Genomic DNA, 11,776 nt, shown 5'->3' on the forward strand with positions numbered 1-11,776 from the left:
CACCGTCCCTACATTCTAAATTTTATTTACAAAACGATTCAGACCATAACCAAGAATTTCATTTGTCGAAACAAATAAACTCTATTATATTTTTGGTACCTATATTATGATTGTCGTATAATGGACTAAATATTTTTGATAAGAAAGTCGAGTAAGTGTGAGTCACTAGCAAGAAATTTCCTTGGGCAGTTACAGAATCTTACTGAAGAACTGGTTATTTGACATTAATTGACACAAATAGGCTATAATTTGAAGAAAAAATCTTTATTAAACTTTGATAAAAGCGTGACACGCAAAGAACCTGATAACCACCAACCGTCCAGTGCTCTCCGGTAAAATTAGTAAAATGACATTATCGTTTTTTTCCCCTGAACCTTTCATATAAACCCATCCATAGTTAGCTTAAAAAAATAGAAACTTTTTACTAAAATAAATGGATTGGTATGGGCGTCGTCTGCCTTAAAAATCTTACCTGAGAAAAAACAGAGTATACCGTTAAAACTAAAAGATTTCGACAGACGATGTCAGAAAATAAGCAAATGACGTCCATACCAATCCATTTATTTCACTAAATTTTTTTTTAAGTTAACTATGGATGTGTTTATATTATATATAAATCCGTGATGATTATTTAAAAAATGACAGATCATATTTCAATATTATTGGTTTGACGGAGCGATGAACGACAAACGGACGCCGATGCGTATGAACTCGACCTACGATTTTTGAGAGTTGTCAAACTCTAGCCAAATTATAGGTTATAATTTTGTGTCAAATTATGTCAAATAGAAATAATAAATATTTTGCATTTTGGACTGTTATTACGTGTGTTTCTTGTGTGGATGAAAACTCGAGGGAAAATTAAGCGTTGATCCAGACCATAGTTTGCAGTCAATATTCGGTGCCCAGAGACACAATTTCCCAGAGAATTGTATTAGCCACAAATAAAGTTTGTATACCATCTCGTATATGGTACCAAAAAGTAGAGTATCTGTAAAATAACATCATACACGATAGGTAAATAATAGGATTCAGTCCCGGGATTTCGGGATCCCGGGATCGCGACGTTTTTTATCGGATTTTTTCAATCCCGGAATCCCGGGAAAATAATAACAGATCCCGGGATTTTATATAATATAGTAAAACGCTATTTTTAAGGTTGTATATGCAAAAACTCTCTTTTAATTGAATTCCTGATAGCGCCCCCGCCGCGCGCCGCCGACAAGCGATACGTCGGTGATTCCCGGAATAATAAAAAAACTTTTGAAACAAGAAGTAGCAAACCTTTTAAAACGACTAGATATAACAAGTAAAATCATATTAGATTCTTCAGATAGTTCGGAATCGGATGAAGATTTGCCAATTGCTACTATTCAGAACAGGTACCAGGCCTTAAATGATGACGTGTCATTTTCGGAGAGGCTAGATGAAGCGTTAACCAAAAAATGTCAAATCGAATGAAAGTGCCACCAGTAACAAAAACTGAAAACTTGGAAGCCCAAAAATAAAAAATGAAATGGATACGTAATAAATGGATACAAAATTTCGTTCTGCTATGGGAGATGACACAATAGACAATATTATATTTTTGCGCTATTTTTTTAAAAATATGGAATAATATTATCAGTCCAGTTCCTTTTTTGTTTTGTTTGAGATTTTTAATTTTTGTTTAATGTTGTTTAAGAAGAATATTTACCTATTTTTGTGTTCCAAAGACTTTGTTTTTGTTTTAAGTAATTAACGTTAATTTTAATAAAATGTTCTTTTTGAAAATAACATTGGTAACATTATTACTGAAATCCCGGGATCCCGAGATTCGGGGTTAATAATCCCGGGATCCCGACAACATAAAATTGTCCGGGATTGAATCCCCTAGTAAATAATAACTTTTAGTACTGCAGAGACAGTCATGTTTCTCTTTTTTCGGAATATTTTGAAATAATCACTCATGCGTTCCAAATGTATCAACTTATTTCTTTTTAAAATAAAATAAACTACTTTGAAATTAAAATGACAGACCCATCTATTACTGTCAAGGATTTTGTCATTGGACAGACTATACACGTTGTACAGCCATCATTCATATATTGTTATACTTCTAGTGTAAATTAACATTGAAAACAATATTTTAGGTGAATTTGAGTGCAGCTACTGTTCAAAGTCCTTTAAAATTAAACAGAGATTGGATAACCATATCAGAGTACACACAAACGAGAGACCTTACAAGTGCGACTACTGTTCTAAGGCTTTCAAAACATGGATACACCGAAAAACGCATCTCGCTGTTCATTTAGGTAATAAAACTTAATATACTGTATTAAATTTTAACTTTATACATGGACCTGCAACAGTGCGTCGGGCATCCTCCTGGCATCATCCTGTGTCGTGTAACTCCTGTAATTAAAAAAACTTAAGAATCTTGTTTGTTTAAGCGCAGACCTAAAGTATGTACTAGGATGTATTTCAGAAAAATATATAATTCTAAACTTCTACAGGGTGGCTCAAAAAAGTGTGAGTGGAACAGGAGGATTTTTTTAAAGGAGCACCCTGTATATTATTGCATTTTTGGCTTTTTTTTCTGATCACTTTACATAATCCTAAGATATTATCAAATATGTGTTGAGAGTTTCTGAGATATTAATATATAAAAAATATATATTTTTCAGCTTTTTTTAAAGTTATTAAAAATATGGTGCCTGGTGGCGTAGAAGTACAGCTCTCGTCTACCAATCTAAAGGTTGTGGGTTCGAATCCTACAGCCGGCATTTCATCAGCCGACTATTTTTCACGAAATAAAAATAGTTTGGGTACCTAGGTCGACTCAGCCTTAAATAAGTACTTGGGATTCTCACAATCCTGAGGTAATAATAGGCGGTTGAAGCGTAGTGCTAGCCACATTACCTTCCTTGAACATATACCAAACAATTACTCCAACCTTGCTACTCCCAAGGCGTTAAACGCTATATACAGGAGCTATTATTATTATTATATTAAAAATACAAGAAATGTCCTGAAGTAAAAACTATACTAAATATGTACTATAGTTGGTCTGTACTTACATGGCTATAAAGATCGTAATCCTAAATCATACAGGCTGTTCCAAATTTTACTCCAAACTTTCTAAACCATAATATAATTTTTCTTCGATTTTTTAAATGCAACACCCTGTATATTATTTTTTTTGTTAGATTGAGAATTAAAAAATGTAAATTTTTTGTATTTAAAGAATTTAACATTTTTAACGGTTTCACAGATATTCAAGGTATTATTTATTATTTTACATATGGTTTTTTCCACTGTAATTTTTTATGAAAGCCACCTAATGTTTTTTGTCTGGTATTTTACAGTTGATAGAGCCATTTAAATATGAAATATAAAATTAAATATAATAATAAACACATTTAAATTTAATATTTTCTATTTACTTTAATAACATTTCTTTTTATTATCAGGTATAAAGAACTATCAATGTCGTTTCTGCTCGAAAGCCTTTACATACGCCAGCACATTAAGAGGCCACGAAATGATACACACGGGTGAAAGACCAAGCACGTGCCCGGAATGCAAAAAAGGCTTTATATCGACGTCGGCTATGAAGAAACATCTGATGACGCATTTCCGCGGAAGACACGCGAACAAGAGTGCAGTGTTAGACATTCAAAAGAAGGAAGAGCCAGATATGGAAATATCGTATATAGATAATGAAATATACATGGAAAGTGGTACAAATGAGAAACAATTCGTGAAGAAAAATCAAGTGTGAATAAAATTATACATTCCTATTTTAGGCAACTTAAAATGGATTGCTTTTTTAAGTTGTCATTTTGTTGTAAAAAATGTAGATTTTAGGTTATTTTTTAAAACCTTTTTTTATGTAGTGTACAATGAAATTAGTATATACTGAGTGACAAAAAAGGGAAGTAAATAAACACTTATTTACAGGTTTTTCAGTCTAAAAAAGATGCGATTCCTCATATTGTCAGTGAAACGTGTTAACCTGTTAACCCTTTTACGTTAATTAAATAATAGTACGTTTAATACATAATTTTTAACGAATTATTGAGTTTTACTGGTCCCCAACAAGTATTGTTATCGAATGTAATACCACAAGATGTTTCGGGATTACCGAATAATACTTTTACCTGACACGAAATGCGTTACCCGGCAACACTACCGACTACCGACTCCGAAGAAGGAGTAGTTTTGCCGGTATCGCATTGAGTGTCAGACAAAAGTACTAGGTTATCCCGAAACATCGAGTTGTATTCATTCAAAAGATTATACAACGAAATAAAGTATTATATCCTTCTCTGAAACATTTTTATTATAATAATTTTTTTCTTTATAATAATTATTAAAAAATTTTACCAAATCTTTCTTTTGCCATCTTGTAATAAGAATTGACGGGATATTTTGTGGAACTGACAGAAATGACTTCTGAATCAATATTTCAAAAAATGACAATTACAATAAAGTAAAGTAATCAACAATACAGTAAATCATTTAAGTGATTATTACAAATTGCAATAATCACTTAAATGATTATCACTTATTAATCACAGCCTTCTATATAGGAAAAATATACATCGAGTTGTATAATCATATATTATATCACGAGACCTATAAATTTAATCGATTAAACTATTCAAATATATTTTGTGCGTGATTTTGCTTGGAAAATAGTTGAATGGCACAATAATTTAATAAAAACCAGAGACCGCGAAGCGGTCGAGGGTTTTTATTTTAAAATTATTGTGCATGAAACTGTTTTCTAAAAAGCAAAATCATGCAAAAAATTATTTGGGTAGTTTAATCAATTAAATTTATAGGTTGAGTGGTATACGGCTTGATTATTTCCTGAATGACTTAGAATGAAGCAAATAACTATAAGAATTTTATTAACATAAAATTTAACATTTTCGGACAACATTTTTTTTACAAACAATTAATTTTCACTATAGCGGTAAATAAAATTTAAAGACATTTCAAAATGACGGCTCGTAAGTAATGTTCAGTTTGCGCTTCTGCTACCTTGGTTACGCATCCCAACAATGCATCGAGGACCGTTTCGCATGTCAACATATCAAATTCTGACGTATTTTTCTCCACTTATTTGTTCAAAATAATATCGAATAAGGGGTTTTCACCGATTAACACGAAAAACAATAAAAAAAAACAAAGTGTATAATCTGTGATGTGGGTCTATGTGTTTTCCTTTTTTTTGTTACTCAGTATAATTAAGTGTAACTAAATAAAATCATAAAATAAAACACGTATTTTGTTTGAACTTAATATATTACAAATATTTTATTGATGTAAATTTTACAGAGATCTCTTAAAAATTAGTTTCTTTTCTGTTTTGTTACTCTAAAATACAAGGGTGGCCTCATCATACAGGGTGTACCAAAAAATTGACAACAAAGGGGAAAATTGTTAACTGATTTTTTAAAAGAAATTTATATGGAATTAATTCAGTATGTCCAATAACAAAAATACAATTTTGACACATCAAAGAACAACTATCATTGGAGGAAATCACAAAATTCTTTCAATATGAAAAAAAAAACGAGTTTTGTGACAAAAAATATTCCCGTTTAAGGTGAGCTTTTTGACACACCCTGTATAAATTTTTGCAAATAAACTTTCTTAGAGAGTCTTTGTGCAATGAAAAGTGCCACCCTGTCTAGGGTGAGGTGTATGAAAGTATGTTCCCGAACTTGTCTTTAAGAAAATGAAAAATTTTATTAATTTGTGAGAAAAATACATTATTCATAAAATTTTTTGCTTCTTCTAAAATGATTAATCCCCTTTATACTATCCCAAATTTCCTTACCATTTTTTGGCTTGACTTGCCTGCTGTTTTTTATTTATAGTATAACTTTGACGCTATACAGGATGTCCCAGCCTGAGCGCGCCTTAGAAGTTTCTAGAGAACTACAATATCTAGATAGGATGTTTTTTTGTTCATCATTGTTTCACAATGAGATCTATTGATCAAAAATATTTTCAATTTGGCGGCAGCACTTCCAGAAATACCCAAAGTTGACAGCAACTTTCTTATTTTAAATGGATACCGTTATTTTATATACTTAAATTCTCTGTAAAATTATATGAATTTTGATATCAAATACTCTATACTTAACATTAACCGTTTGAGAAAAAAAATATTTAAAATCTTTGGAAAAAAAACTCCCTGTAAAAAAAAATTGTATAGCCTAAACGTCAAATTTAGTGATTACCACAGCCACTGGGACATAAAGAGAAGACATGTGGCTATCTATTTCAAAAATTAAATTGTTTCTATGTCATATAATATTGGCAGTAGCTGTCATGGAATTGAGAGATTAAAAAATTATCATAATTAATTTCTTTCAAATGGAAACCCACTTTTTTTATTTCAGGAGTGAAAAGTTTTTTCAATTTATTACTTTTTGATTATATTAAGTTCCTATACCTAAAATAAATCGTTTTTTAGTTATTTAAGATTTTTTTTACTTTTTGATTATATGTTCCTATACCTAAAATAAATCGTTTTTTAGTTATTTAAGATTTAGTTTTAAAGCATATTTTTTCTTGATTTTATCTAGCTTCCTTTGACATTAAATGTCAAATCATCAGACAGTTTATTTCCTTTTGCCAAAAAACTAATTATTTGAATTTTGTATATTATAAATACTGCTGCGAAAACTTTATAAAGTGAATTTAATTATATAAATAATAATACATCTCTAATTTAAGTGATATCTAATGGCAATATGACATGGCCAGATATAGTTTTACATCGCTTGATGTTTAAAGTCATAGGCTACTGGTTAAAAACCATCTATCCAATAAAAATGAAGTTATATTACCACAGAAATGCTTTTATTTTTAGGACTCCCAACTGTATTATGTTATTTTTTTTATTTTTCTCTAAAATTATATGGAAATTTGAAGAATTATAAACGGGATTAACCATTTTAGAACAAGGAACTTTTTTTTATGGAGAATGCATTTTTCCAGGAAGTTAATAATAAAAAAGATTTTCCTCTTGTAAAGACATACCATATATCGATAATATTACTGTTTAGGATCAATATTAAGCTTAACCCACTTTGACACCTCACTTTTTTTCAAGTAACTTTCAGTCCCTTGCACTTAATAACTTATTTTTTACACAGTTTCTTGTTGAATTTAACTCGAGTGTTGGCTGGGAGTTAGCCCGCCCCCACTGTGCTCCGGACTGTGTTTCTGTTTCTTTCTTTTCTTCTCCTTTTTCCTCTTCTTCCTCTCTTTGTCCTCGTCGTGCCTCTTTTGTTTTTTGTGCTTCTTCTCGTGGGTATCGCCGCCCGCGTCCGTTATCGGAGTTTCTGTCGATGGAGGTCCGCCCTCTTTGTGTTTGTGCTTTTTATGTTTGTTTTTGTGCTTCTTTATCGGTGTGGCGTTGGCGTATCGGTACTGTTCAGGTAACTACAAAGAGAATTTATTAGGATTTCAATAATACAGGGTGGCGCCTCTCATATGACGCGGACGCTCCACAGAGAACAACAGTTTGTATTGAAAATTTTGTGAGCATATGTAGCATAGTTTAGAGCATTTTCAAAGAATGCTCTAAATTAACATAAATAAGCTTGCCAAATTTCATTTCAATACAAACTACCGTTCTCTTTGTCATCCTGTATAATAAAGTGTAAAAAAAGGTACTTACTGGACCAGGATGTAATCTGAATCCTTCTAGTTGTGCACTACTTAATGGTAATAAATCTTTACCTCCAACAGGTGGTTTTTCTATAACGCTTCTCAGTGAACTATTATCACTCTGACCAGGGGAATCTAAAACAATTGTATTTTAGTCCAATTTCAAAATACATTACTTGTGTCTAGCCCTAGCAAGCAACTGTTAAGCCCGACCAATCACATTAGACCATTCTGACATATGGCTGTTAAGTGCTACCTGAACAAGCTCAACCTGTATCAACAATATCTTTGCTGCATACTGCAATAAAGATTCTGAAACAGTGAAGCACACACTATATCACTGCGAGGGTTTGGTTTGGGAAGGCTAGGATCAAAGGATCTATGCTCCCATCCTATCTAGAACCTGCACAGGTTAGTGCAGGGTACAGGCGGCAGGAGAGTGGGTGTAGACGTAGAAAAAGGACAAACACCAGAGGCCTTACAGGTCACAGTGTGTCCAGCATAGGACGACCCCTTAATATTGAGAAGAAAAAATGGGGGTCTTAATACTGACATACCTATTACTCCTGGGAGTGTGGGAAGGAACGAAGAAAGCTGTTCTTTTAACTTCTTTCCGCTAAATTTACTGTAAGAATGTTCGAGTCCATAGTAGGCCATTAAGTTCGTAGCGCCAGTAATCCCCGATTCTCCTGTAAGTTAAAAACGATAAATCGTCATCTCGGCAAAGTAGAATATGGGTCACAATTACCTGGCGGCTCCTTTAGAAGGTAAAAGGGTCCACTAGGGACGATGGAGGGGTTTTTTCCTAGCAAGATGGTCGTTTTGAGGGTTCCGGACGAATCTTGACGAGAAACAACGGGAGACCGGGCCCCCCTCGGAGACGATTTTGGCGAATATTGTTCTACTTTCCGAAACTGATCGCCCATCATCTTACAACCTCATCGTTTTTGCAAAAAACGAACTAACTCAGCAATTCGCGTCTTTCTGACACTTTCTTGTTTAGTTGACAAATTTATAAGTTGTGACGTTTGTGACATTTACCACTGTGAAGTGAGACATGTACTTCTTCTATTTTTTTCAGATGATTTAGAGGCTTAAGCTACTAGGACTATCCGACCTATTAATGAGGTATTATCCTCAGTGAAAAGACGAGATCATATAAACTGTATATGATTCATGTAATTGTTTAGGTTTAAAGCTACAGCTGTCAGAGCTATCCGACTGGTATATGATTAAGAGTAAATAATGCAGAGATATAGGGTGCGTATCCAAAAATTTTTATGGCATTGTGGCGGCCATGTTCGCGCCTAGATCTACAGGGGAGATCAATAAGTAATCTTACATCTTTTTTAATTTGAGTTTTTCAAATATACTAATATATTTGGAGTTTTTAATTTCGTCTTTTGTCCTTCTGATTGTTTCAAATTTCTAGATTTTCGGAAGTTAGTTTGGCATTTGTTCGAATTTTTTGTGGTTTTTGAAATTATAGACTGATATAAACGGCTTTTGGGTAATACCGGCTTTTGTATTCTTCTGAACTGTTTTTAGTATATTATAATTTTACTATTTTCAGTATTTTCTGTTTCCTCGTCTTGATAAAAAGATAATTTTTTATTTGCTATAATGTGTACTATACAGGATAAATCTTAAATAAGTGCAAATATTTTCAGGGCTGGTAGATCTCGACAAAAGAAACGTATTTTCTTTTTACCGTTTTTCAAGTAACTACAAAATGACCAAGTTATTTGACTTTAAAAATTTATGAAAATTTTTTTTTTGGTTAAGTTTTGAAAATCACTATCTTTTTTGGATTTTCTTTCATGTAAATTTAATTTACTACCTAATGTTGCCATATTATGAATAATATTATGGCTCAACTTTACGACTCACCCTGTATAATACAGGGTGTCCCAGAAACTAAGGAAGTATTTAGTGGCGTGGTAATCTCGTAATCAGAACTACTATTTTCTCTCATTTAATTCGTTTTTCAAATAAGTCCAAAATAACGGCACAGTTGAAAGAATATAAAAAAAAAAATTTCCCAAAAAAAATGTTTTGCTCAATCATTTTGAGAACCACTGGATTTTTCCTGGATTTTCTTTCTTGTGAAATCTAATCTACTACGGTATGTTGCCATATTATCAAAAAATTATTCTGTAAATAAAACAAAAAAATTTCCAAAAAATTTTAACAAAATTTTTTTTTTTTTTTTTAAATTTTGTTTTTGCGAAAAAAACCTCATGGGCGGGTTTCTAGGAAGTTGACGCACTATACTGACCAGTTAAAATATTTGGGATTTATCTGTCTGGAATGCACCTTGTTTAATAATATACATAGACAATTAATAACTCTAAATGGATTTTAGCAGTTCGTTTTGAAAATCATTATTTATACTGTATAATAATACATCGTCTTTGAAATTTAAAAGCCGTGTTTAATCGAACGAATCCTGTTTTCCCTGACAAAGAGGTGTCGCTGTCTATTTTCTCTATTATTCATCGCAGCCTAATAAGACTTATAAAGTATTTAAAACGCGTGTCAACAGGCCGTAGCTGGCGCTATGGGGAGAAATGGAGTTTATTTCATCCAGATTTGCGCTATACCCAAATGAATAATTTATTTTTATTCCTGGTTGTCTACGTACAGAGCAGCGGAAATAACGGTGACCCGAAACTTAAAAATCTACAATTTATTGTTTGGGTAGTTTTTAATTAAATTGTTAAATCTTATTGATGACCAGTGATATTGAGAAGCTGATATTCTTTGTAAGAGTCAGAAAGACCTTCGAAAATCGACACGCAAAATATCAAGAGATTTAATTTAACTTTGAATTAAAATGACCGACACTGTATCAATGTTTTTGAGGTTTCTTCTTCTGTGGGACGACTATATAGGCTAATATATGTTTATATTTTTTCGTGTATTATAGTAAATAGTACTTCCTAGTTTGGCTGTTTGTGTATACTTAGAAAAGTTCTAGCAAGGCTTGTCTATGCCTTGTTTTGTTAGGGCTTCTATTATTTATTATCCTGTTATAAAATCACTTTCAATTATTATGCATAACTTCTTATTACCTGATGCACCTGTCCTTGTAAAATAGTTATTCAAAAAAGTATATAGTTTAATAACAACTTTCCAAACGTATAGTGGAGAGGTCTGGCAAACTAGAAAAGATAGGAATCAAATTCCTATTTTAAAACACCTTTATTCTATTTTCAATGCAAAAATAAAACAGAGTAAATTATACCACGTTTGTATGGAGTATTGAATCCTTTTTGACTCCCAATTTCTTTATATTTGTCATAAACAAAGACAACAAGTAAGTTATCTTCAACTGAATTCGAGTTTGACCAAAAAAGGTTCTCTTGGTTGATCAAAGAATTTTGAAGTTAATTAATACTTTTATTAATAAAAATAATACTTGTTTTTACATTTGTACTCATTAATTTAGCAGATAAACTTGGTTTTTTTCAAGTTGATCTCACAATATTGTAGTAGTTACAGAAAATAATGTATTAGATGGAATACCAAAAGATAAAAAAAAAAAAAAAAAAAAAAGGCGTCAAAGACGGCTCGGGAATAATCGTTGATGACTTTTGGCGGAAGTCAAGTCTAGACGTCATTCGATGGCTTGGCCGCGTATTCTTCTTTATATTTTTTAATGGCGGTTACTGCCAGTGTGGTCTTCGAAGAGGTTGTCAGAAGGTTATTTTTTATATGGTGAGTAGAATGACTTTTAAATGTGATTTTAAATTCGAAATTATTTTTTTGAAATAGACTTGTGCTTCTCGAATACGCTCATCCTTTTTTCAATATTTCTACAGTAGTGTCGGATTTTTTTCAAGAGAAAAAAGACTTTTTTTTCTTGTCGACATTTTGAGAAAATCGCATTGTATAAAACAAAGATGATTTTCTACCGAAATATAAATGGTTTAGTAAAAACGTATAAAGTAAAAATTCATTTAAAAAATTAAAGAAAATAACATGCAAAATGTGTAGTTGAATTTTTCTTAAAGTTGAAACGTTTCTAGCGCAATATATTTTTGATTCTTTTTTTTTTTTTTTTTTTTTTTTTTTTTTTTTTTTTTTTTTTTTTTTT

The 11,776-nt window shown here is 31.7% G+C and overlaps 2 protein-coding genes across 2 annotated transcripts in view; one reads left to right on the plus strand and one right to left on the minus strand.

Moving 5' to 3' along the window:
- LOC115874130 (zinc finger protein 606-like) overlaps window positions 1-3,763 on the plus strand; it is a 40,788-nt gene extending 37,025 nt beyond the window's left edge. Inside the window, exons 2-3 of the mRNA XM_030889227.1 lie at window positions 2,133-2,294; window positions 3,453-3,763. Of these exons, the coding sequence (XP_030745087.1) occupies window positions 2,133-2,294; window positions 3,453-3,763 (473 nt within the window). The remainder of the gene's footprint in view (window positions 1-2,132; window positions 2,295-3,452) is intronic.
- Window positions 3,764-6,504: 2,741 nt separating this feature from the next.
- Window positions 6,505-8,701, minus strand: LOC115874095 (mediator of RNA polymerase II transcription subunit 19-like). The gene is made up of 4 exons (XM_030889159.1): window positions 8,426-8,701; window positions 8,235-8,366; window positions 7,688-7,812; window positions 6,505-7,449 (listed from the first exon to the last, which is right to left on the minus strand). Exons 1-4 carry the CDS (start codon window positions 8,604-8,606, stop codon window positions 7,174-7,176), a joined length of 714 nt encoding a protein of 237 aa, XP_030745019.1. The 5' UTR covers window positions 8,607-8,701; the 3' UTR covers window positions 6,505-7,173.
- Between the last annotated feature and the right edge of the window lie 3,075 nt (window positions 8,702-11,776).

This window comes from Sitophilus oryzae, unplaced genomic scaffold (assembly GCF_002938485.1).
Source record: "Sitophilus oryzae breed Bouriz unplaced genomic scaffold, Soryzae_2.0 scaffold_1009_pilon_pilon, whole genome shotgun sequence".
In the NCBI taxonomy this organism is placed as follows: domain Eukaryota; kingdom Metazoa; phylum Arthropoda; class Insecta; order Coleoptera; family Curculionidae; genus Sitophilus; species Sitophilus oryzae.

Coding starts and splice junctions, on each gene's coding strand:
- LOC115874095 (XM_030889159.1), bottom strand. CDS start 8,606: ATGATGGGCGATCAGTTTCGGAAAGTAGAACAATATTCGCCAAAATCG. Junction 7,813..8,234: donor CACACTCCCAGGAGTAATAG/GTATGTCAGTAT, acceptor CAATTGTTTTAG/ATTCCCCTGGTCAGAGTGAT. Junction 7,450..7,687: donor TCAGATTACATCCTGGTCCA/GTAAGTACCTTT, acceptor TTCTCTTTGTAG/TTACCTGAACAGTACCGATA.